Source organism: Microcaecilia unicolor, chromosome 3, assembly GCF_901765095.1.
Source record: "Microcaecilia unicolor chromosome 3, aMicUni1.1, whole genome shotgun sequence".
NCBI classification, from domain to species: domain Eukaryota; kingdom Metazoa; phylum Chordata; class Amphibia; order Gymnophiona; family Siphonopidae; genus Microcaecilia; species Microcaecilia unicolor.
Genome location: NC_044033.1, coordinates 346095361 through 346123221, shown reverse-complemented (window position 1 = coordinate 346123221; position 27861 = coordinate 346095361). Strand labels below are relative to the sequence as shown.

The 27861-nt window shown below is 41.2% G+C and overlaps 1 protein-coding gene across 2 annotated transcripts in view; it reads left to right on the top strand.

Annotated features, from left to right (window-relative positions):
- ESR1 (estrogen receptor 1) overlaps nt 1-27861 on the top strand; it is a 587957-nt gene that overhangs the window by 384348 nt on the left and 175748 nt on the right. For both annotated transcript variants that reach the window (XM_030198471.1, XM_030198472.1), the window contains one exon: nt 19636-19962. In XM_030198471.1, coding sequence (XP_030054331.1) covers nt 19636-19962 — 327 coding nt within the window. The remainder of the gene's footprint in view (nt 1-19635; nt 19963-27861) is intronic.

Below are 27861 nucleotides of genomic sequence, written 5' to 3'. Positions count from 1 at the left end.
AAGGGAGGGGGAATGACACCCAGAGAGAGATTCATGGGAAAATACAAACCCTCCAAAGTTACTTCAGAGTTACTCCACAGTTGCTCCAAAGGGGGTCTGAAGGGGCTCCAGAGGAGCCAGACTTGCCCCTTTAGTCACACTCATTAGGATGTGCCCCAGTGGACATGCACTAATGTGGAAGATTATATACCAAAATGAAGGGGTAGCTCATGCCACACTCATGCACCAGTCGCCAACTCACTAAGTGTAAGAGCAGTGACACAAGGCTTTCCCACCTTGAATGTGTGGTTTCCATAGTTCCAACATGTGACCTCCATAGCTCTCAACACTCACTCTGTACCCAATTTGACATTTTTTTTTCATTTAAGTGAAGAGGCATTTTGATCATTGGAAGGTGATATAATAAATTTAGCAAGGTTTTTGAACTGAGGTATATGATATAAAACAGGACAACTAGATTCTTTGACACGTCACCAGTCATTTATTTTTTTATTTGTTACATTTGTATCCCACATTTTCCCACCTATTTGCAGGCTCAATGTGGCTTACATTGTACCGTAGAGGTGTTTGCCAACTCCGGTAGAGAAATAAATACAAAGAGTTGTTGTGGTCGAATAAGGTTCATGTGTTATAGACATAATGGGGAGTCGTGAAGAGGAAGAGTTATGCAGAGTCTGTTACAAGCTTTGGTTTCATTGTGTTGCAAGGTTTAGGCACTTAAGTTGGATTGATAGGGTATGCCTTTTTGAACAGGTTGGTTTTTAATGATTTCTGGAAGTTTAGGTGGTTGTGCATTATTGTTTTTACAGCTTTTGGTAGTGCGTTCCACAGTTGTGTGCTTATGTAGGAGAAACTGGATGCATATGTTGATTTGTATTTGAGTCCTTTGCAACTTGGGTAATGGAGATTTAGGTATGTTCAGGTTGATCCGAATGTGTTTCTTGTTGGTAGGTCTATGAGGTATTTCATGTATCCCGGGGCAACGCCGTGGATTATTTTATGGACCAGGGTGCAGATTTTGAAAGCAATGCATTCTTTGATTGGTAGCCAGTGTAATTTCTCTCGGAGGGGTTTGGCGCTTTCAAATCGCGTTTTTCCAAATATAAACCTAGCTGCTGTGTTTTGGGCAGTCTGTTGTTTCATTATGAGTTGTTCTTTGCATCCACACGTAGATTCCATTGCAGTAGTCTGTATGGCTTAGTACCATTGATTGTATCAAGCTGCGAAATGTTTCCCTCGGGAAGAATGGTTTCACGCGTTTGAGTTTCTACATTGAGTGGAACATTTTCTTAGTTGTAGAGTTGACTTGGCTCTCAAGTGTGAGGTTACGGTCGATAGTAATAACGCCGAGGATTTTCAGGCTGTCTGAGATAGGGAGGGTGTGGTCTGGGGTGTTTATATTTGTGGGTTTGTACGTGTTGTATTGGGATAAGAGGATGAGACAGTATGTTTTTTCTGTGTTGAGTTTTAGTTGAAATGCATTTGCCCATGAGTCATGATATGATACCCCTGTTTTTTTAATACAAAATATATGCAATAGTGTTTACATAAGATTCCTACTTAAAGGGTGTGGTTTTACTTTCTTTTGAGAGCTTTTTTTATTCTGAACTTCTTTTTATACCTAATCTGTCCACATTCTCTCACCTATCATCCTGACAAAGCCTTGATGCCTCTCTCCCATGCCCCTGCTCTGACACTGCCCTGCCCTTTCCACCACTGGCAAAGACATTTTCTTGTACATCCAACCACTGTTTCTACCTGCCCGTCCCTCTCACTGGAATTACCCTGATGAACTCCCTCTCATTGCCATCTTATCTGCCACTGATTCCTGTCCACCTCTTCCACTGCTACGAATCAAGTTCTTCCTCCACTAATGTTGATCCCCCTCCACTGATAGAATCATAGTAACATAGTAAATGACGGCAGAAAAAGACCTGCATGGTCCATCCAGTCTGCCCAACAAGATAAACTCATATGTGCTACTTTTTGTGTATACCCTACTTTGATTTGTACCTGTCCTCTTCAGGGCACAGACCGTATGAACCCACTGTTGTAGGCTTCGATGACAACTTGAGTAGTTGGAGAACAAGGCCAGTGCCTGGCAAACTTCTAAGCTCTGTGCCCTGAAAATGGCAAAGACAAATCAAGATAAAGTATTCATATGTAGTATCACATCATAGCTTATGCTATGAGTTTACCTTGCTGGGACTTGCTGGACTTTATCTGCTGTCATCTACTGTGCTATTATGTTACTGTACTCACTCCTACCCTTTATAGTGACTTCACTCTGCACTCATCTCCCTCTGCTGATGTCGCTGTTGCCATGCCAATTTCTCACATTTATTTAAATTATTGCCTCTAATGCAGGTAGTTGCTGCCGAAATAGGTATATGTTGAGCTTTCCACTTTAAATCTGCTAGTCTGCCTAAACTCAGCAAGTGAATTCCGAATACAGTTTAGCTTCTGTTTTGCATTGAATGGAACTTTACTCTGTTTTATTCATCTTGAATTTCACTTTAGCCTTTTTCAGATACATTCAATTCAAAGTTATATATATAATTTATTTCCAAAGGTGTGATTCGGGGAGTAATTCACTTCTGTTCAGTAAGAAGGTGGATGATTATGGGACTCATTTTCAAAACGGAAAAATGTCCAAAAAGCGGCACAAAGTGGCAAATGGACTTTTTATTTTTGCTAAAACATCCAAATCTTATTTTGAAACCCCGTTTTTAAAATGTTTTTCTATGCAGTTGGTATGCAGTGCATCCAAATCACAAGGAGACGTGTTGGGGGCAGGATTTGGGTGTTCCCAAAACTTGGATGTTTTTCTGCAGTGGAGGCATTCCTGGTGGTAATTGGCAATGCAGCTACATTGGTGCATGCTGCAGGAGTACTGTGCACGTAGCATAAGAACATAAGCGTAGTCATACTGGGTCAGACCAATGATCCACCTAGCCCAGTATCCTGTTTCCAACAGTGGCCAAGCCAGGTCACAAGTACCTGATAGAAACCCAAATAGTGGCAATGTTCCATGCTACCAATCCCAGGGTAAGCAGTGACTTCCCCATGTCTATCTCAATAGCAGACTTTTCCTCCAGGAACTTGTCCAAATCTTTTTTAAACCCAGATACTCTAACCACTGTTACTACATCCTCTGGCAAAGAGTTCCAGAACTTAACTATTCAGAGTGAAAATAAATATTTCCTCCTATTTGTTTTAAAAGTGTTTCCATGTAACTTCCTTGAGTGTCCCCTAGTCTTTGTACTTTTGGAACAAGTAAAAAATTGATTTACTTCTACTCCTTCTACACCACTCATGGATTTTTTGTTGTTGTTGTTTTGCCTGCACATCCCTAATATTTGCACGACTAAATGGCATTTAAAATAGTCCTTCATATGTTAGAGATTTCATTGCAGGAGGTACACTGAAGCCTAAATCATCATTGACTTAGGAGTGCTGGCAATTCAGCCAGAGTAACTTTTACATATGATACAGTGCGCATATAAATGGAAAGTATTTGAAATATAAAAAGCTAGTAATTCAGTTTGAAAATTAATGTCAGATTTTAAGAACATTTATTTTCTCATACCATAAAATTAATGAACTGACACAGCATGGTTGCTAGTCTTCATTATCAAAGACGGCAGTTGATGGTGATTAAGTCAGTATACGATGTCCAGAGCCTATAATCCACAGGAGAAACAATTCATCCTTTCCTTTAGTTCATCAAATGAGCTCAGAGGACAAAGATAAAGCCAGTCATAAGACAGAACTAAATCCAAATTATGGTTAAAAAAAAACCCAACAACAACAACAAAACTACAGTCAAGTAAATGACCTGTAGTACAAAAGCACAAATATAATGCAAACCTCAAGGGAAAATCATTACGAAAAACATGTTAATGATAAGCCCAGTTAAAAAAGGGTTTAAATGGGAATGAATAATGTTTCTATATATTCCTACAGCATTACAACTAGCGTCTGATATAAAACTAGGGCTTCTATTCTAGGTGTTTATAAACTGTAAATCAAGGGGTTTACTTTCCAGGTAATTAGGGACTCTTTGAGAGTACTAAAAATTGTGTTTGTGGGTGTTTTTACACCACAGATACTGTTATTGGGTACCTTTTTCTGCTGCTGTTAAAAAGGTAGTTTATGGCAAAACCTAACTATACCCACATGACTACCACTGTACCAGCATCTAGTTACCCTTCCTTCCCACTAAAAGATCTCTACTAGGAAACTTAGGCCTAGTAAATACCAAGTCAGCAAATAAAAAATGTCCTATGATTTATGATGTCATCAGTGAATACCACCTAGACATCCTGGGAATAAAAACTGGTCACCCTGGGGAAAAGAACTGTACCAAGAACCGATCTTTGCAGCATACCACTGGTAGCATCCCTTTCCTCAGGCTGGAGAGAATTGTGGAGAGTGTTTGTACAGACCCAGGTGTGTAGACCTAATAGGATGAAACCAGAGAGTCCCATTGATGGAACCATGCCCTACAAGATTCTCCATCCAGCATCAACTAAGACCAGGGTAGCAGTCCTGCTCCAAGATACAATGGGGGATAGGAGAAAGGGGATGGTTACAATCAAAGTGGTTTATATATTATGTACAGGTACTAATTGTGTACCTGGGGCAATAGAGAGTTAAGTGACTTCTTTTCAGCGACTAGCGGACTTAGACCCATTTTGTTTTTGATTATTCACTTTAGAGGGTTTTCTACGAGAAATAAGTATATCTGCCTGTTATGCCATTTCTTGGACTTTTTCTGTATCGAAAATGAGCCCCTAAGTCTATATTTTCAGATATACAATAAAGAGTAATGTGTGCACAATGACAACTATCCCCGGGATTCTATGTATCACGCCCTAATTTCCACATGGAAATCGAAGCGTGTTCTAAGTGCGCATATCTTAATTGGTTAACTAGCTAATCAGCACTGTCCATTGGATGTTAACAAGCAATTAACTCACTAAGAGGCATATTTTCAAAGCACTTTGGGAGGCTAAGTTCCATATGTTTCTATGGAACTTTGGGAGGCTAAGTGCTTTGAAAATAAGCCTCAGAGTGTATTCTGTAAATTCTAAGTCGCATAGTTGAAAAGGAGGCATGGGCGTTTCTAAAATCTATGCGCTTTGTTATAGAATACACCCATGCTGCACATAATTTAGGCATTGGGATTTACACCAAGTAAAACATGGCCGTGACCCGTATTCGTGGCCCTGATTGGACACTGTTGGAAACAGGATGCCGGGCTTGATGGACCTTTGGTCTTTCCCAGTATGGCAATACTTATATACTTATGTACTTAAATTTGATCAGGTGGAGAGGTGCTCGGTGTATTATATATACTGAGCGGAAATGTAAGCCTATAAAATATAGGCATATTTTTTTCATGTTGCATTTGCAGGGTCCATATCTAGAATCTTGCCTTATGTGGCTAGTACTCCAAAAATAGCAAATTAAAAAAAAAAAAAAAAAACCTAACAATCCAACATTAAGGTGCCCTTTTACTAAAGCTTAGCACAGACTAACCCTAGACTATATCACACCCTAATTTCCACACAGAAATCGAAGTGTATTCTAAGTGTGCATAGCTTAATGGGTTAACTACCTAATGAGCTCTGTCAGCTTGATGTTAACAAGCAATTACCAGCACTAATTGGCTTTAGAATTTACAGGCTGTACTTGCTATGTGTATTCTGACATGGTGCATGTAAATTCTAAGTCACATAGTTGAGAAGTGGGTGTGGTTATGGGCATGGAATGGGTGGGTCATGGGTGTTTCTAAAATCTATGCGCGATGTTATAGAATACACCTGCTTTGCACCTAATTTAGGCATCGGGGTTTATACAAGGTTTTAGTTGGTGTCATTGACTGCTACTAAATTTTGTCACATGGACCAGCATGAACTTAAATGCCCAAACTTGGTTTCTATCCTTAAACTTAGACAAGCATTCCTACAGAAAGAAGGAATGTGTGAGAATCCACCAGTACAACTAGGGGGGGAAACAACTGACACCCCCCCTTTTTTAAAGAAGTAGACCAGGAAATGTGGAGAAACAAGAGGGAAAAGCACAAAACTGGGAGAACCATACTCTCAGAACCATATGTTGATCAAAGCCAGACACTTGAATGGTTAAGGAGAGATGAATTTAAGCTTAAGCTTGAGAGATCAATCATTGTGCCCAGGACAGTGGATTATAGATGCTATGGTTCACAGAAAGTATAGGAAAAAAAACTGATAAATAGACATATAGGGGCCAATATTTAGACCGTGGGAGTTAGACTGGCTAACTCCCACGGTCAGTTCTAAGTCCAGATATTCAATGTCGGGCCGTTTCTGGTGACTGGCATTGAATATCTAATTTTATTTTGGGTCGGTTTAAAGATAACCGGCTACGTCAATATCCAGACTTAGCTGGTTATCTTTAAACCAACCAAAAATATACCAGGTTTTCACATGGTCAAATATGGCCGTGAAACCCAGTTTAAAATTTGGCGGATAACTGGCTATCTGCTAGCCACTAACCAGGGATATTCAGTGAGGGATAACCGGGTATCCCCTGCTGGACATTGTCGGATAACAGGTTAAGCACTATTTAACCGGTCAGCAGCCGCTCTGACCAGTTAAATAGCTCTGAATATTGGAGGGATATAGATTGTGGAAATGATTACTCATACTGGCTGCAAAATTCTGATAGGAGAAAAACAAGATGCAACAAGATGGCACATCTCATTGGAAAAAAACATTTCTACATTGCTGTGAGGAGTAGCCTAGTGGTTAACCTGGTGACCTGGGTTTGATTCCTACTGCAGTTCCTTGTGACTCTGGTCAGGTCAATTTAACCCCCCATTGCCTCAGGTACAATATAAGTACCTGTTTATAATATGTAAACTGCTTTGATTGTAACCAAAAAAAGACAGCATATCAAGTCCCATCTCCTTTCTCTTACTGAAAAAGCACTGGGGTCATGATCCTGAGAGAATTATGGAGAATAAAGTTGTTGTGATAACCTGGGGCATTCCCATTCCAACCAACAAAAGCTCAATGCAAGAACACAAGACATACTGCCCAATATTCTAAAGCCCTGATGATCAATGGTAAATGTGGGTGCTAGAGGCCACTAGCACCCGCATTTACCAGCACAATATGAACAGAGGGCCCTGGCGTGGAAAACAGTGAGTGTGCCAGGGAATACCACAGAGCTTATTTAAATGAGCTCTGTGATATTCTGCCTGTATGATTGGAGTACTGCGCTTTGATCATTTGGGCAGCATTTTTTTTTTTTTGTTACATTTGTACCCTGTGCTTTCCCACTCATGGCAGGCTCAATGTGGCTTACATGGGGCAATGGAGAGTTAAGTGACTTGCCCAGAGTCACAAGGAGCTGCCTGTGCTGGGAATTGAACTCAATTCCTCAGTTCCCCAGGACCAAAGTCCACCACCCTAACCACTAGGCCATTCCTGTCTTCCACCACCCCCTCATCCAAGCCAAGCAGCCTGGGCTGTCACTGTCAGCTTGGACTGCAACCCATCCCTCCAATGGATAAGGCCCCCCCAACCAACCTGAAGTCCCCGGACACTGACACTTACCCCCTGACACAACTCCCTTATATGGTATTGAATACCCGGCTAGTACATCCCAGAATGCTCCAGGCAGGGCACCACCATTTTGAAGGCTGAGGCCTAGGAGGAGAGAGTGCTACTCCTTCCTCCCTCTTAAAGGTTTAGGGGGCATTAGGCCACCAGGGCGTGTGAGGGTAGGGTTGCCCACTGGACCACCAGGGACATTTTTTTGTGTTGGGGAGGTTAGATGGGGCTAGAGGTTCACTGGACCTCCAGCCCCCTGTGCCCTTACATAAATGTTGCCATACTGGGATAGACTGAAGGTCCATCAAGCCCAACATCCTGTGTCCAACAGTGGCCAACCCAGGTCACAAGTACCTGGCAAGATTTCAAAAACAGTACATTTCATGCTGCTTGTCCTAGAAAAAGCAGTGGATTTTCCCCAAGTCCATTTTAATAATGGCTTATGGACTTTTGTTTTAGGAAGCTATCCAAACCTTTTTTAAACCCTGCTAAGCTAACTGCTTTTACCACATTCTGTGACAATGAATTCCAGAGTTTAATTACACGTTGAGTGAAGAAATATTTTCTCTGATTTGTTTTAAATTTACACTTTGTAGCTAAATTGCATGCCCCCTAGTCCTAGTATTTTTGGAAAGAGTAAACAAGCGATTCACGTCTACCCAATCCATTCAACTCATTATTTTATAGACCTCTATCATATCTCCCCTCAACCATCTCTTCTCCAAGCTAAAGAGCCCTAGCTGCTTTAGCCTTTCCTCATACGGTAGTCATCCCATCCCCTTTATCATTTTTGTCGCCCTTCTCTGTACCTTTTCTAATTCCACTATGAGGCATATTTTCAAAGCACTTAGCCTTCCAAAGTTCCATAGAAACCTATGGAACTTTGGAAGGCTAAGTGCTTTGAAAATATGCCTCTATATCTTTTATGAGAAGCAAAGACCATAATTGCATACAGTATTTGAGGTGCTGTCACACCATGGAGCAACACAAAGGCATTATAGCGTCCATTTCTTTCCTAATAATATCTAACATTCTGTTTGCTTTCTTAGCCGCTACTGCACACTGAGCAGAGGGTTTCAACGTATCATCAACAATTACGCCTAGATCCTTTTCCTGGTTGGTAACTCCTAATGTGAAATCTTGCATCATGTAACTATAGTTTGGGTTCTCCTTTCCCATATGCATTACTTTGCACTTGCTCACATTAAACGTCATCTGTCCAGTCTCCCAGTCTCGTAATATCTTCTTGTAATGTTTCACAATGCTCTTGCGATTTAACAGCTTTGAATAACTCTGTGTCATCAGCAAATTTAATTACCTCACTAGTTACTCCCATCTCTAGATCATTTATAAATAGGCTAAAAAGCAGTGGTCCCATCACAGACCCTTGGGGAACCTCACTATCAACCCTTCTCCATTGAGAATACTGACCATTTAACCCTACTCTATTTTTTAACCAGTTTTTAATCCACAATAGAACACTACTTCCTATCCCATAACTCTCCAATTTCCTCTGGAGTCTTTCATGAGGTACTTTATCAATTGTCTTTTGAAAATCCAGATATACAATATCAACCAACTCACCTTTTTCCACGTTTGTTCTACCTCTTCAAAGAACTGTAGTAGACTGGTGAGGCAAGATTGCCCTTCACTAAATCCATGTTGGCATTGCCTCATTAATCCATGCTTTTGAATATGCTCTGTAATTTTGCTCTTTATAATAGTCTCTACCATTTTGCCTGGCACTGACCTCAGGCTCACCTGTCTATATTTTCCCGGATCACCTCTGAAACCCTTTTGAAAAGTTAGTTTTACATTGGTCATCCTCCATTCTTCCGGTATCATGCTTGATTTTAAAGATAAATGACATATTATTAACAATAGTTCTGCAAATTCATTTTTCAATTCTATCAGTACTCTGGGATGAATACATCCGGTCCAGGTGATTTGCTGTTGTTCAATTTGTCAAATTGTGTCATTACATCTTCCAGGTTTATAGAGATTTCATTCAGTTTCTCTGACTTGCCAGCTTTGAATACCATTTCTGGCACTAGTATCTCTCCCAAATCTTCCTTGGTGAAGACTGAAACAAAGAATCAATTTAATTTCTTCCAGGGGGGTGCAGTCAGGGGACTGAAGGTCTACCGGACATTCTGCTACCTCCCCACTGGGCCATCAGTGACACTTGTCTGGGGGGGGATTAGGGTAGCTGGAGGTATACCAGACCTCCAGCCCCTTGTGTGCAGGGGAGGACTTCCTGTTTGACAGGTCCGAGCTTTTTGTTTGACATCCCAAACCTGTCAAATAACATCTGCAGGAGGATTGTGCCTTGTGCGCATGCCCAACCACAATCCTCCCACAGAAGTCCTCCTATGATCAAAACTCATAGCGTGTATAAATTAGAATGGTATTAGTTTTGATCACCGGGGCTTTAATTCCCCACACTTTTCCAGCATTTTCAGTGATTTTTGGAACTGTGCTGGGAATTTGATGTTTGGCCCCTAAATATAAGTGAGCAGGAGAGACTCCTTCCTGCTTACATCAATCATGGCTGTCCAACCGCAGATAATCAGTGGCACTTAACTAGAGGGTGCTGCTGAATATACAATACTGGCAGCCACATAGCTAAGTGAGTGAATTTCTGTCCTAAAGTCAGGCACTTAGCTATGCAGGCGGGAGCTGGCTGAATATTGGCCGGGACCCGTATAACCCCCCCCCAAATTGCAGATACATCCTGATCCCTCCTACCCAGCAATACCAGGGCCTCTACTCCCCTCCACCCAATCAAGCAAAACACCTCCACCTAGGTTCTCTCTCCTCCCCCCCCCCCCCCCCCCCCCCCCCCCCCCGCAGGGCCTACCTACAATCTCTGGTGAGACTGATCAGGGCAGGAGTGAAACCTACTCACTCCTGCCACTTGTGGCTGCTTTGGGAAATGGCTGATGGGACCTCTATCAGCAAGCCTTGTGGTACTTATAAAATTACTCCAAAGAATTTCTGTACACACTCATACATCTGCTTTAATCACATACAAAATCTATGGGTTATTTTATGTGCCTATGTGCACATAAGTATGCAGAATAAATTAAAACTCCTTTCTAACACCAAACCCAGTAATGCATCTGTTCAGTTTAGTATATGTTGACGTGCTATACATGTGTAACTTTATACACATATTATATGTATAATTTTATTTTTGACTGTTCATACAATAAGGGTCCGATTCATCTTGATCTTTTCCCATAGATACAGAAAAGGAGAAAAATGCATGAGGCCCTTTGTACTTATCTGAAAATGCATTTCCTGACCATATGCAATTTTAGCGGCAGTTATGAAAGAGTTGAATCAACAAGTACTATGTTACATAAGGTTCCAGCTGTTAATTTATATGGCATATTCAGTCTTTGACTTTTTTGTTTTGATGAGCAGAAAACTGGGGAAATTGTTTATTACTTGAGATGGAAAATAGCCTACCCAGGCTTTTTTTGGATGATTAATCAAATATCTGTTTTCTGTATGAAATTAAGAACAAGAATAATTTACCAAACTGTTAGCATACTCCATCTCTCTCTATAGCAGGGCCCCTAAATTGAAGCATTTTTTGCAGAATTTATAGATTATGGTCACTCATGCAGGTAGATGTACACTTGCACAGATAAATGACAGTATAATTCCTATAATTATGTGCTAAATTGGCTTAGCGTGTAAATACAAGGGGGGTGTATTTATTTATTTATTTATTTATTGCATTTGTATCCCACATTTTCCCACCTCTTTGTAGGCTCAGTGTGGCTTACAATACATCATGTGTGGTGGAAATATATTAAAAAATAGACAATTAGTGTTATAGAAGGATCTTGGGCAACATGATAATGAAAAAAACGTAATAGTAGAATAACAAGAAGGATTTTGGGTAACACGGTGATGATAAACGTGATAATAGTATAGCAAGCAGATATTGTAAGACAGTTCTGAATGTATGTGGAGGAGCTGTGTACATTCACATTGGTTGATCTTTTCGGTATGCCCTGTTAAAGAGATGGGTCTTCAGTACTTTTTGGAAGTTTGTTGTTTCGTAGATCATTTTTAATTTGCGCGGTAGTCAGTGGCATTCCTAGCTTGGATTGCACCCGGGGCGGATCGCTGATGCGCCCCCCCCCCCCCTCCCCGTCTGCAAAATTACACCCCCTCCCGGCGAAATGACACCCCCCCCGGGTGCACACCGCTGGGGGGGGGGGGTGCCGCGGCGCGCGCCTGTGGGCTCCAACTTCGCTAATTTCCCTTGTTCACTGCAGTCCCTCTGCTCCGGAACAGGAAGTAACCTGTTCCGGGGCAGAGGGAGCTGCAGCGAACGAGCGAAGTTAGCAAAGTCAGAGCCCACAGGCGCACGCCGCGGCACCCCCCAGCAGCGTGCACCCGGGGTGGACTGCCCCCACTGCCCCCCCTTGGTACGCCACTGGCGGTAGTGCGTTCCAAAATTGTGTGCTCAAGTAAGTAAAGTTTGCCGCGTGCATTAATTTGTATTTTAGACCTTTGTAGTTAGGGAAGTGAAGATCAAGGAATGTGCGGGATGATCTTTTGGCATTCCTGGGTGGCAGGTCTATCAGGTCTGACATGTAGGCTGGTGCATCTCCATGAATGATTTTGTGAACTAGGGAGCAGATTTTGAACGTGATGCGTTCTTTAAATGGGAGCCAGTGTAGTTTTTCTCGTAGGGGCTTAGCACTTTCGTATTTTGTTTTGCCGAATATGAGTCTAGCTGCTGTGTTCTGGGCTGTCTGAAGTTTTTTGATTATCTGCTTTTTACAGCCGGCATAGAGTGCGTTGCAGTAATCCAGATGACTGAGCACCATTGACTGTACCAGGTTACAGAAAATAGTTCTTGGGAAGAAAGGTCTTACTCTTTAATTTCCACATTGAGTGGAACATCTTTTTGGTTGTGTTTTTCGCATAGCTCTCGAGTGTTAGATGTCGATTGATGGTAACTCCAAGAATTTTCAGGGTGTCCGAAATTGGAAGGTTCAGATTTGGTGTGTTAATGGCTGTGAATTTGTTCTTGTTATGTTGAGAGGTGAGTATTAGGCATTGGGTTTTTTCTGCATTAAGTTTCAGCCGAAATGCATCCGCCCATGAATGCATGATGTGGAGGCTTTGGTTGATGTCAATGGAAATTTCCTTTAGATCTTGTTTAAATGGGATGTAGATCGTTACGTCGTCTGCGTATATGTATGGGTTGAGGTTTTGGTTTGATAATAGTTTGGCCAAGAGTATCATCATTAAGTTGAATAGAGTCAGCGATAGGGGGGATCCCTGTGGGACTCCGTATTCAGGTGTCCATGTGGCTGAGGTAGTCAAGTTGGATGTCACTTGGTATGATCGTGTTGTTAGGAATCCCTTGAACCAGTTGAGAATGTTACCTCCAATTACGAAGTACTCAAGGATATGTAGTAGTATTCCATGATCAACCATGTCGAAAGCGCTTGACATGTCAAATTGTAGGAGTAATACGTTCTTTCCAGTTGCAATCATTTGTTTGAATTTAGCCATGAGAGTGACTAGTACTGTTTCAGTACTGTGGTTAGACCGAAATCCTGACTGGGAGTCGTGGAGTATTGAGAATTTATTTAGATAGTTTGTGAGTTATTTGGTCACCAACCCTTCCATTAGTTTGGTTATTAATGGAATGGATGCTACTGGCCTGTAGTTGGTTAGTTCACTGGCACTTTTCTTTGCATCTTTAGGTATTGGGGTGAGTAGAATGTTTCTTTCTCCTTCAAGAAGAGTCCATTTTGTAACATATAGTTCAAGTGTTTTGTTATGTCTGTTATGAATTGTTGAGGGGCATATGTCATAAGGTTGTTTGGACATATATCTAGTTTGCAATGAGATTTGGCAAATCTTTTAAGCGTTTGGGATATGATATCATCTGATAGTGTCTCGAAGTTGGTCCAGGTTCTGTCTGCTGGGTAAACGCCAGGGTCTGGGTCTAGACAGTTAAGGAGTTCAGCATAGTCGATGGTGCTGACAGGTATCTTAAGTCGTAGTTGTATGATTTTCTCGTTGAAGTATTTCGCGAGATTGTCTGCTCCTGGTGCATCTTTGCTGTTGGTTGTGACTGGTGTAATATCTAGTAGTTTATTCACGAGTTGGAAGAGTTTATGTGTGTCCTTGTAGTTTGGTCCAATTACAGTTTTGTAATGTAATCCTTTAGTTTGTCTTATGGTATATTTGTATTTTCTTTGGAGCTGTTTCCAGGCGTTACGTGTGGGGTCATCCTTCTTTTTATTCCATGCTCGTTCTAACCTTCTAACTTGTGTTTTAAGTTTTTTCAGTTCTTCATTGAACCAAGGTAATTCTTTCTACGTGAGGTTCTGGTTTGGATTGGAGCAATATTTTCTAATATGGATCTGTATCTGTCGTCCCATTCTAAGAGGAATTGGATTGTATCTGCTTTTATTGTCCAGTCGTTATAGTAGATCTGTTGCCAGAATATTACTGGGTCTATTTTTCCTCTCGTTGTGTAGGTTTTTCGTTCTTGTTTATTCGATGAGTCTTTCGTACGCCATTGGAGGGAGATGTTTGCTTTATAGTGGTTGGACCACGGTGTGGGTGTCCATTTTGTGTCAGTTAGTATAAGGTTTGAGTCGGGATCAAATTTGTGTGTGATAATGTCTAGTGTGTGTCCTTTGATGTGAGTTGACTGTGTAATTGTCCTGTGAAGATCCCATAGTTGTAGGAACTCTTTGCATTCTTGGGTGCTTGTTGAGTTGAGATCTTCAAGGTGCAGGTTGATATCTCCTATTATGATTAGATTTGAGGTAGAGACACAAGTGTTCGAGATAAAGTCCATGAGGTGTGTTTGGGAGTCCTGCCAGTTGCCTGGTGATATGTAGAGCAGGACTGCGTTAAGGTGTTCCTGCAAGTTAGGCTGATTGATTCTTACCAAGGCGATTTCAAGTTGTGGCAGAATGGATTCAGCTGTGGTTGTAATGGTGAACTCAGATTTGTATATTATGGCTATTCCTCCTCCTCTTTTTCCATCTCTTGTCCAGTGGGTGATTTTGTATCCTGGTGGGCATAAATCTAAGATTATGGGGTCTTTTAGGTCATGAATCCAGGTTTCAGTAATGAATAGGAGGTCAAGATTGTCTGTGGTGATCCAATCTGTTATGATCTCTGTTTTATTTACTACTGATCTGGCGTTTACGTATCCCATTTGGATTGGTCGGTAAGGTTCAGTTTGGGACATGGTTGTGTTAATTTTTATTATCTGTCTGCTTTCTTGGTATCTGGTTTTGTTGTGTCCATTCTTCACTTTCTGTTGGTTATTTCCGAATGTATTTGTTTTTCCTGTTTGTTTGTTTGTTTGTTGGTTGTTATTCTTTTGGACTGATGAACTGTAGTTGGGTTGTCTGTAGGGTTTATATGTTGCGGGTAGGTTGTTGTTTATATTGGGAGTGGTCCATGCGTGGTATATTAGGGGGAGGAAGTAGATTATCATGAACAATCTGTTGGTATTCATGTTGGTTATGTTTAGTAATGGTTGGTAATGCCTGGTGGTGTTAGTGAATGAAATTTTGTGTGACCATCAAGCAGTGTCAACATTAAGCATATCTAAGCACATATAAGCAAATGTTAAGCATTTTTGTGTATTCACAGGGGAGCAGCAGGGATGTGTCATAGGCATGGCCAACATGATTTGGACTACTTACAGAATACTGTAAGTCACATGTGTAAATGCTGCATAGACTGGCGCCTACATTTAGGTGCACCAATGCTGGTTTATGCTAGTATTTTGCAAGAACATTTGCACAAGTGTTCTTATAGGATAGGCTCACTACCCACAGAAATTTGGTGCTTAAGGGGTCCTTTTACTAAGGTGAACTAATGGATTTAGTGCATTCTAAATGCTAAGAAGCTCATTTTTGGCCAGATTCTATATTTGGAAATATGGATGAAAAATGTGCTGACGCATATTCTATAAACCATGCCTAAAGTTAGGCCTGCATAGCACTCTCCATGTAACTAAAATTTAGGCACAGCCATTTACACCAATGAAAGCTCTCTTGAGCAGGGACTGTCCTTCCCCATGTTTAAACTTGTACAGTGCTGCGTAACCCTGGCAGCACTATAGAAATGCTAAGTAGTAGTAGTAGTAGTGAAAAGCTGGTATAAATGCCCACACCTAACTTTAGGCGCAGAACAGGTACATAAGTATTGCCATACTTGGAAAGACCAAAGGTCCATTGAGCCCAGCATCCTGTTTCCAACAGTGGCCAATCCAGGTCACAAATACCCGGCAAGATCCCAAAAATGTACAAAACATTTTATACTGCTTATCCCAGAAATAGTGGATTTTCCCCAAGTTCATTTAATAACGGTCTATGGACTTTTCCTTTAGGAAGCCGTCCAAACCTTTTTTAAACTCTGCTAAGCTAACCGCCTTTACCACATTCTCTGGCAACGAATTCCAGAGTTTAATTACACATTGAGTGTAATTCTCCAATATTGTGTGTGAATTTTAGGAATGCCCACAACTAGTCCGTGCTCCTCCCATGGCTACACCCACTTTTAGATCTGCGCAGTAGAATTTATGTGGACTATTTTATAGAATACACTTAGCGAGTAGTGTGCATAAATTCTAATTAGTGCCAATAATTGTTTGTTAACATCCAATTATCGGCACTAATTGGCTTATTAACCACAGTTGCACATACAAATCAAAATACGCCCAAATTTGCAAGCGCAACTCTAATCGCACTATATAGCATTTGCAGGTTTATGCCTATGGGCTTCTTAGCATTTAGCGTGTGCTAATCATTAGTGTATGCTAAATTCATTAGCTCAGCTTAGTAAAAGGACCCCTAAATGTTGGTGCCCTGTTATGGAATTGCCTTCATTGTCCTGAAGATGGTGATATGTGCCAGTCTACTAGACATTTCTCATTCTTAGCTTTTAGTGGTAAGTTTAGAATTACTTGCTCACATGCAATGCACCCAAATATTTTTCTCTGTGTTAATGCATGAACATCTGCTTGATTTTTCAAACTGTAAACCCCTTCCCAACTTTGTCCTCAGGTAAACAGACGTGCATCCAGGTGGTATAGACTTTTACCCAATACTGAGAGAATAATTCTTTAAAAAGTGTATTTCCTGGGTTAAATCACTGTTTTTACTTGTGGAAATGCTTTTGAAAAATATCTTCCATTTGTATATAGCTATTCAAATCTTCCTTTATGCCAGAAACCCAATGAACTTCATTTGCTCAGGAGAAAAATAGTCTCTAGCTGAGAGGCACTTGTTTAGAAAAAGTTATCTTTCTCCCTCTTGGGCTAAATCTACATTTCAAAAATGATAGAATTCTTGCTTTACTTCTCTGTGCTAAGGAGTCTTGTTTTGAAATGGTCAGTGGCAGTGCAATTATAAATCTTGAATTTCAATTGATTTTGCCACAGATTTTAAGGATCTTCTGAGTTTGGAGTTTAATATGAGACAGGGGAATAAAAAGAGTATTGATGGAACTTATCAATAAAATCTATAGTACCATTTTGTATAAATCTGAAGTATACCTGGATGTTAGTCTTCTAAAAACATATTTCTTCAGTCTGGCCTTTCTGAATACAAAGAACTCTATTTGAATTTTACACCCTTATCTTAATCTCATTTCCCATCTGTCCTGCCTAATTATGTTCTCACCTATCCACCCTTAATTATTTGTTTGACCTTGAGATACTCTAAATCCCTGGTTACTTACTGCACATGCATTAATTTCCTTCTTGACTTTATTGTAATTTGTGTTATATTCTGTACATTATTATGTTTTATTCACTTTATTGTTTGTTTGTAAGTCACATTGAACTTGAGTCTATTTTGGGCTAATGTGGGGTATAAATGTTATGAATAAATACATAAATGTTTCATGGATTCCCTATGGGAAATTCTTGTTAGGTTTGAATGAAAGTTTCTTCTTTAGTTGAGATATACATTTTCACAGGTTGCTTGTAAGGCCTATGACAAAGATGCAGTAAACCGAATGGCCTTCAAGTTGAACATTGTATATAGGATCTTCAAGTTCCAAGTGTGACCCTGTACATAAATTTATATTCAGCTATCTTTAGTGAAATCTATTAAAGGTTTGTCTAACTTAGGGACCCTTTGACTAAGCTGTGCTAAGCACTTACCACAGCTTAAAATGGCTTAGTGTGGCATGCACTCCCGCATCCTATAGTAAATTCATAGCCAGCACATGCTAAAACATATTTTCTAATTGCGCTACTCAGTGCAACTACATTACCGCATGCTAACTGGTTAGTGCAGGATTAGCCGGTGAGTCCTTACCACCTGTAAAATAGGTGTCAGTAAATGCACACATGCTAATTTTTTTTTAATGGCCACATGCTAATGGCAACTTTAGTACATGAACTAAAGTAATGAATGGGGACACGTTTCCACTGATAAGAGAAATCTTTTCTTAAACAACTTGGAAACAAGCAGTGGCGTACTAAGGAGGGGCGGTGGGGCAGTCCGCCCCGGGTGCACGCCGGCGCCTCGCTGGTTCCTTGCTCTCTCTGCCCCAGAACAGGTTACTTCCTGTTCCGGGGCAGAGAGAGCAAGGAACCAGCGAGGCGCCGACACCCTCCCAGCGGCGTGCTCTCGGCGGTTTGGCCCGCCCACCCGCCCCTCTACCGCCTTCCAGGTATGTTGTCGGGGGTGGGTGGGTGGGGGGGGGTGTTGCGCTACGGAGGGGGGAGGGTGCGTCGCGCTGCACCCGGGGGGGGGGTGCGCAGCGGCGACCCGCCCCGGGTGTCAGCTGCCCTCGCGACGCCACTGGAAACAAGTATTTTGGTAAGCTTATAAATAATTGGATTTGTAAGGAGGAAAAAAGCCTCGAGAAGCACCGTCACCCCGCAAACTAAGCAAGTTTGACAAATAATCAGTGTGCTATAAATTGATGTTGAAAAGGAAGGCAGTTGGAGAACAGCGGGAGGTTTTTCTGGATGATGAAGAAGTCCTAGCCCTCCACCCGCCTGGTTTGCGGGGTTGTAGCAAAGCAACAGTTCAAAAACAAACATTCTGCATGTCAGAAAACAAATATTCTGGGTCAGCATAAGTATCATATCATAAGTATTATACTCCAACACAGGGGTGACGGTGCTTCTCGAGCAGGGGCGTAGCCAGCCTTCCGTGGGTGAGGGGTCCAGAGCCCGGGGGGAGGGGGCACATTTTAGCCCTCCCCCCGGCGCCGCCCCCCCACCGCCGAAATTGCCGCCCCCTCCCACCGCGACCCCGCCGCCGCTGCAGCCTATTTTACTTTTGCTGGCGGGGGATCCCACTCCCCGCCAGCCGACGTCTTCTTCTTAGTCGCTTCCCGCTCTTCAATTTGTTTGCTGACGTCCTGCACGTTGTACGTGCAGGACGTCAGACTCAGAGAACAGAACTGTTCTCTGAGTCTGACGTCCTGCACGTACAATTACGTGCAGGACGTCAGCAAACAAATTGAAGAGCAGGAAGGACTGAGAAGACGTCGGCTGGCGGGGAGTGGGATCCCCCGCCAGCAAAAGTAAAGGTAGGTGGCGGCGGGGGTGGGTTCGCCGGGAGGGGGGTCCTGGGGTGAATCTGCGGGGGCCCCGGCCCCCTCAGGCCCCACGTAGCTACGCCACTGTTCTCGAGGCTTTTTTCCTCCTTACAAATCCAATTATTTATAAGCTTACCAAAATACTTGTTTCCAAGTTGTTTAAGAAAAAACTTTAGTGCATGGCCATTAATAATAATTTTTTTTAAAAAGGTAGAAAATTGGTCATTTTACTGCTGTGGTAAAAATGGCCTAAGCACATAGAAAAAAAAAACCCCATTCAAGGGCACACTACAGCCACATTTTTTTTACCTAAGCTTAGTAAAAGGACCCCTTAAGATTTTTCAACCTGTGCAATCTCTTTCATTTTGAAGATTTTTGTGGCTAGATCATAATGGTATGAACAATTATCTTGGGCATTGCTAAGAGAAAAATGTTAAAAGTATTTTTGCATCTTCAGGTATTCGGAAGGATCGGAGGGGTGGGCGGATGCTGAAACACAAGCGTCAGAAAGACGAGCAGGAGCAAAGGTCTGAAGCAGCTGCATCAGAAATAAGAACAACCACCCTGTGGTTGAGTCCATCAACTAAGGGTCTGAAAAAGAATCCTGTCCTCTCCCTGACGTCTGAGCAGTTCATTAGTGCTTTGATGGAAGCGGAGCCACCTATTGTGTATTCTGAGTATGACGGAAACAAATCGTTCAGCGAAGCTTCCATGATGACTCTACTGACCAACCTCGCTGACAAGGAGCTGGTACACATGATCAGCTGGGCAAAAAGGGTGCCAGGTAAGAAATACAAAACATTCAACCATATGAGTGACCTGGAAAAAATTAAAAAAAAAAAAAAAACAGAGGCAGCCAAAGTATCTCCCTTCTTTGCCTCTGATTAAATGCAATTTATTTCCATATTCCATTGTAAAATTCTAGCTTATTTGGTGACATGTAGAATAAAGTAGAGCAATCTGTTTTGGACTAAATTCTAATAATATGCTTTGTAGGGGAAATGGAGACCCTCAAACAATCAAAAACAGGGGATTGGTATACAAGTGTATTTATTGCTTCCATAAATTCATAGTGGCCTGGTGTTAACCACACTTTTTTTTTTCAAAGAGGTACTTTATTAGAAAACTGATGGAAAACACACTTGGACATTAATGTAAAATATGTTGTTATAAAAATAATATTTAACAGAAGTGCGCACACTGAGTAAGTGATCATACATAGCCATTAGGCCAACAATGCAAACAGACAAACGTAAGAAATGCAAGCATCAGTAACCTCTCATTTTATAAAAAAATTTCCCCCAACACCCCATTTAAGAAACAAAAACAAAGAACAACAAAAGGGAGGAGGGGAGTTGATATAGTTTGTCTTTAGGTATGCTCATTATATATTTTTAATGCCATGCCCCAAATTTTCCCCATTTTGCAACAGTTTTACAACTGTTCAATTTCATAAATATATCGCAACTTATTAAACCACTGCTCCTTGTCACTGGGCAAGTCACTTAACCCTCCATTTCCTCAGGTACAAACTTAGATTGTGAGCCCTCCTGGGACAGAGAAATATCCAGTGTACCTGAATGTAACTCACCTTGAGCTACTACTGAAAAAGGTGTGAGCAAAATCCAAATAAATAAATCCAATACATACACCCACAAGTCACTTTTTGGCGCACCTTTGTAAAAGGGCCCGACAGGTAGCCATCTTTATACATTCTTTACCAGTTCTGCTCAAGTTTGTTTCTTTGTCTCTCAAGGGTCAGAATTAACCACGCTTGATAACTGCATTGCCTTGAATTTAAGAAAGGTATGCTTGTTTGCTCTCACTATGAGGGACTATTATGTTTTGTGTGGAGAGAGTATAAAGGGAAGAGATGGAAAATTGAAAGGGAAAAAGGCTTTGAATGGCTTTTTGATGAAAAAGTGAGATTTTTTTGAGTGTCTGATTCAGACATAGCTAATTATTTACTTCCAGTACAGTAGCTCTGCAGTTTTATGATTCTCAAATAATACATCGGCCATGCAGGCTTTGAAGTTCAGAGATGATTCACAATGCTGAACTTATTTTATGGTTTCATGAACCGAGAAGATAAACATTTTGGCACAATTTTTAAAGCCACAGAAGTTGCCATTTTCTTGATCCATTTCTTTGTTTGACTGACCTTTTCAATAGTACAATGTTTGCTAACGTGGGAACACAATGTTAAAACACCAACAATAGCCAGTTTGCACTGTTCTTTTATAACACTGAAACCATTAAAAAAATATAATAAAAACAGAGTTTTGTTAAAATGCTTTGGTACGTGTGCAACTATGGCAATCAATGGCTCTCGGATTTGCAAAGTGTGGCAAAGTGATTTGGAGCTGGACTTGTGTCCAGCTGGATCCCTTGTCTGAAATATTGATTAGTGGTTAAGGTTCTTCATTATTGGAATGGAGGAGTAGCCTAATGGTTAGAGCAGTGGGCTGAGAACATAGTAACATAGTAGATGACAGCAGAAAAAGACCTGCATGGTCCATCTATTCTGCCCAACAAGATAAACTCATATGTGCTACTTTTTGTGTATACCTTACCTTGATTTGTATCTGCCATTTTCAGGGCACAGACAGTAGAAGTCTTGCCAGCACTAGCCCCGCCTCCCAAACACCAGCCCCGCCTCCCAATCTCAGCTAAGCTTCTGAGGATCCATTCCTTCTGAACAGGATTCCTTTATGTTTATCCCACGCATGCTTGAATTCTGCTACCGTTTTCATCTCCACCACCTCCTGCGGGAGGGCATTCCAAGTATCTACCACTCTCTCCGTGAAAAAATACTTCCTGACATTTTTCTTGAGTCTGCCCCCCTTCAATCTCATATCATGTCCTCTAGTTCTACCACCTTCCCATCTCTGGAAAAGGTTTGTTTGCGGATTAATACCTTTCAAATATTTGAACGTCTGTATCATATCACCCCTGTTTCTCCTTTCCTCCAGGGTATACATGTTCAGGTCAGCAAGTCTCTCCTCATACGTCTTGTAACGCAAATCCCATACCATTCTTGTAGCTTTTCTTTGCACCGCTTCAATTCTTTTTACATCCTTAGCAAGGTATGGCCTCCAAAACTGAACACAATACTCCATGTGGGGCCTCACCAACGACTTATACAGGGGCATTAAAACCTCTTTTCTTCTGCTGGTCACACCTCTCTCTATACAGCCTAGCAACCTTCTCGCTACGGCCACCGCCTTGTCACACTGTTTTGTCACCTTCAGATGCTGTTCATAAGCTATAAAATTGTTAGCCGCCCAAATTTTATCCTTTGATTCCCTTAGAGATAGTGGACCAAATTTGTGAACCTTTTACTAAGGTGCACTAGCGTTTTTAGCTGGTGCTAAACGCTGAGGTGCCCATTATATTCCTATGGGTGTCAGCGTTTAGCGCCAGCTGATTTTTAGCATGAGGTAAAAATGCTAGTGCACCTTAGTAAAAGACCCCCTTAAGGGTCAGGCAAAAAAAAAAAGGTGCAATTATCAGTTGTTTTACCCTCAACTTTATTCTTTAACTTCAGTATGGCCAAAATTTCCACAGAGAGCAACATGCATGCATAAACGTTTGCCAGAAGAGATGTGAAACTATTGCTCAGTTCCTCGAACTTTGCTTTCAGGCAAAGATCCTAGACAGCGTTTGGCTCATTTCTATGTACACATTTTTGTCTGTGATATTTTTTCACTTCCAGCAGTTGCAGAAAGTTCAAGCTATGAGCATAAAATGCAACACTTTCAAAACTGTCCTTTAGTTAAGTTATTTATGTTACATCATTTATAATCCACTAATCCAGATACAATTAGTTCACAGCAGAATACAATATTAACAAGTAACAGTTGATGGAGATAAAAACATATAAAGAGTACTCAAATTACTACCCAAGCCAGTGGGGGAGGGGCCTGGTGGTTGGAGCGCTGGTCTTGCAGTCCAGAGGTGGCTGGTTCAAATCCTGCCACTGCTGCTCCTTGTGATCTTGGGCAAGTCACTTAACCCTCCATTGCCTCAGGTACAAACTTAGATTCTGAGCCCTCCTGGGACAGAGAAATATCCAGAGTACCGGAATGTAACTCACCTGGAGCTACTACTGAAAAAGGTGTGAGCAAAATCTAAATAAATAAATATTTAGGATAGGTTTGTGTAAAAAAATGTACAGGGCAAATATTCAGCTGGCAGCAGTGAGTGTTATGCTGACTGCAACCAGCGTTATTCCTGGATATTCAATGCCAGGACACGTCCAGGCCTCGGCATTGAATATCCGGTTTCTGCGGCACCAAAGTTGATATTCAGAACTTAACCAGTCACAGGTTGCCACATAAAGATAAAAATGTGTTGTATGCAGTTTCATTTATGCCATTATCCCGGCCAGTTAAAGTATGACTTGTCCACCCCCCGAATGCCCCCCCCCCCCCCCACAAATAACCAGGTTTCATTTAGGCGCTAACTGCTCATTTTCAGTGGCAATAACTGATCAAAGGGTCCTTTTACTAAGCTGCTGGAAGTACTAATGCATGTTTACCACAGGTAAAAATGTAGTACCGCAAGTCACACTCAGGCATACTGCAGTAGTTTTTGCATGTGTGCACTACCCAGTGTTTATTTTTCAGCACTGGGATGGAGCGTAGGCATGTTCTGAGAAAATCTGTTAGTGCATGCTAACTGATTAGCATGTGGTTAGCACGTGAGCCCTAACCACCTACAAAATAGGTGTTGATAAGCAGCGACGATCCTAGGCCGGCTGTCACATGGGGCGGATCGCCAATGCATCCCCCCGGGTGCATTCTTAGTTGCTAGGAGCAGCCGCGCAGCTCTCAGCTCCGCTGGCTCCCTTGTCCCTCTGCCCAGGAACAGGAAGTAACCTGGTTCAGGGCAGAGGGAGCAGGGAACCAGCGGAGCCAACAGGCGCGTGGCTGCTCTCTGCACCCCTCCAACGGCGTGCACCCAGGGCGGACCGCCCCACCGCCCGCCTTTGGTACGCCGCTGTTGATAAACACTAATAGCTACTCACTAATGGGAAAATTAGTGTGTGACCATTATTGTAGAAATAGGAAAATCAGCCATTTCCTGACAGCACTAAAAGTATGAAACCAATATTGTTTTATTTGCCCTCAACATTAACCAACGAAATTGCCTGTAAATCACTTATTAAAGAATGGAAACCTTCAACTGCCAGGGACGCCTACAAAGATGGTCTTCCCTTAAACGGCTTTTATCATGGGTTTCATCAGTCCTCTGAAACAAGCTACAATAGAAAACGACCCCAACTTGGAGAAAAAACTATTGTACCCAAAAAACAGGAATTTTGTAACAAAAAATACATTAGAACAGTTGGTTCATTATTGATGTAATGTCAGAGGAGATTCCAACTATGAGCGTTTATTGGTCATTGCCAGTTTGATGTCAGATTGAAAGACTGAAAAAAACTTTTTTTTTAATGGATTCCTCTTGAGGCAGATAAACAAGGGGGCCCCTTGTCGGGAAGTTACATTCTGCTATATTTGACCTAATTTTGGAGTTAACCTGGATGGATACCTTTGCATAAATTCAAAAGTTACGGAGACCACCCGGGTGGATAAGCTAAGTATTTTTTCTTCTGTGCACATGTAGCATTTATACTTTTCCAGTATTTTGATACAACATTAACCTTGTGGAATATTGTTCTAATGTATTTTTTGTTACAAAATCCCTCTGGTTTTTTTTGGCTACAATAGTTTTTTTTTCTCCGAGTTGGAGTCGTTTTCTGTTGTAGCTTGTTCCAGAGGACTGTTGAAACCCATGATAAAAGCCGTTTAAGGGAAGACCATCTTTGTAGGCGTCCCTGGCAGTTGAAGGTTTCCATTCTTCAATAAGTGATTAACAGGCAATTTCCTTGGTTAATGTTGAGGGCAAATTAAATAGTATTGGTTTCATATTATATTTTTGCTCTTCACTATTTTTTTTTTGAGCACTAAAAGTAGCCTTAACCCATGTGAAAGCCCCTTGCTGGGGATAGTGCAGGTCGCCTTTTACTGCTGCTTAGTGAAAGGGCCTCCAAGTGCTGGTGAGAATTAGTGGATAGCCACAAACTAGTGATTTAACCAGTCAGCAGTGTTTCTAGCTGGTTAAACCATTTTGAATACTGACCAGTACATTTTTAGCTTTTTCCTAAGTCTCAAGTAATTATACTCCAACCATATGTCCTGAGGTAGTGAATTCCATAATAATAGGTCAGCAACAGAAAATGCCCTGGAGCTGGTTTCAACTAGATGATGCATTCTCACAAGGATCAACCAACATATTGATTACCAAACACAAAGATCATAGAGATACTTGCATCTATAATGTCTTTTTCGAATAAGGAGTGGTATCGGTGAATAGCGTGTTATACGGTGACCCCTTTAGCTTACCTCTCTGAGCCAGGAACTCAGCACTAACTTCCCCCTTTTCAACAATGAGGCAAGAAACTGGTATACTATCTACATGCTTTTATTTACAACTTTCAAGTACAGGCTTCACCCTTGACCTCTTAGAATTCTCATATAGCCCGTTTGAACAACTTAATGCAAAATGCCATTGCAAAGAATAACATCTCCTAGACTCAGCTGTTCTGACCTAATCATGGTCCAAATCAGTCATAGTCAAAACCAGCCTCCCATGTGGCAGTTTGGAATTTTTCTTATATCTATAGCAGACTGCTTAATTGGGCCCATGTGCTTAATTGCCTTTATTTGTGCTCTGAACCAATGCTGCTTTCTTACTATATTTCCCAGGGTGCTTGTCACCCACAATGAGCTTACTTCCTCTTAGTTTAGAACCTACAGGGACTAGAATTCCTAGGATTCCTATGAGTTCACATTCTTTCAGAGTTCTTATATGCTCCTTCCTGAAATATGGTGAGTGGCACATTGCCTAGTGTCACAAAATGCTTCACATATCATCGACAAAATTTTAATTTATTATTTATAAACTTGCAGTAAAATTATTTTCTTGAATAAACTTTTAGGTTCAAAAAGGGTATTCCTATAGGCTTGGGAGGAAAGCAGTATATGCAAAATTGATTTTCAGAAGTAAACATGCTATTTTGACTTCATTACACTGCTCATACAAATAGCAGGGGCAAATTATGCACTTGCTTTGTACTTGCAAAAGTGGTTTCTCTTTGAATATTTGTGCAGAGTACGCGCATTAATGCTGCCCGCATAGTTTGCAGCCATATGAGCTGTTTGAAAATTGGTTCTACAATGTCTCAGCCATCTCAAAAGAGACATAGCAGAATTAGAAAAGGTACAAAGAAAGACAACCAAAGTGATTAAGGAGATAGAACAACTCCTAAATGAGGAAAGGCTAAAGAGATTAGGGCCCTTCAGCTTGAAGAAATGGTTGAGGGGAGGTAAAATAGAGGTCTATAAATCCTGAATGGAATGGAACATGTGAATGTAGATCAATTGCTTAACATTTCGAAAAGTGCAAAGGCTGGAGGACACACAATTAAGTTACATTTTAAATAAATATTAAATAAATAATTCATTCAATGTATAGTTAAGCTATGGAACTCATTGCCAGAAGATATAGCTGTGTTAAAAAAAAAAAAAGAAAACATTTGGACAATTCCTGGAAATAAATCCATAAACCATTAATAAGGTAGACCTGGGGAAAGCCTTCTTACTCCTGGAGGTAAGCAGTATGGAATTCCGCTACTTTTGGGGATTAAGTCAGGTAGTTGTGACCTGGATTAACCACTGTTAGAAATAGATTACTAAACAAGATGGACATTTGGCTGACCCGGCATAGCTATTCTTAACTTCTGTGCCATTGGCTGAATCTTTGCAAAACCCCACTATGATTAGAAGGAAGATGTTTCCTACATATCATGGAAAGGGCAGTTTGAGTCTCTGCATAGTGCTTGCAGGCCCATGAGTAAAATTACATTTGTTGATTTCCATGCATACCTTTACCCTCACACTAGACAGGACATTCTCAGCCAATTTTCCAGGGTAAATGAGTTTAAAAAATTGCTCCCAATGGGGTCAGTTTTAAGAGTAAGTTCACTGATGGGTGAAGAATGCATAACTTGCATATCTGGATATTTTTAAACAGCCCAATATTATCCATGTAAAAAGATGCTGAGGTGAAGATGGCAGTGGAAACTGTGTATTAGTGATGTTCAGCTGATAGATAAATGTTATTTGTTTGATTTAGGACTGCCAAATAGCAGGCCTAACTTATTATTATTTATTATTTGTTACATTTGTATCCCACATTTTCCCACCTATTTGCAGGCTCAATGTGGCTTACATATTTATTTATTTATTAGGATTCATTTACCGCCTTTTTGTAAGAATTTCACTCAAGGCGGTGTACAGTAAGAATACCGGAGATGCGATTGCAGGCTCCGGTGTAAACAAATACATAATGATGTTGAGATGAGATAAAGGTCATGTGGTACAGCCATATGAGATAGGATAAAGTTTATTCATGTGGTATACCCACATAAGGGGTCGTACACGGAAGAATTGTATTATGTCCATACCGTATTTTGGTTTTGATGTGTAGCATCGGTCAGACATTTATGCTGGGTTCGTAGGGTATGCCTGTTTAAACAAATACGTTTTTAGTGATCTCCGTACGTGTAGGTGTTCGTACGTAGTTTTCAAGGCTTTTGGTAGTGCGTTCCACAATTGTG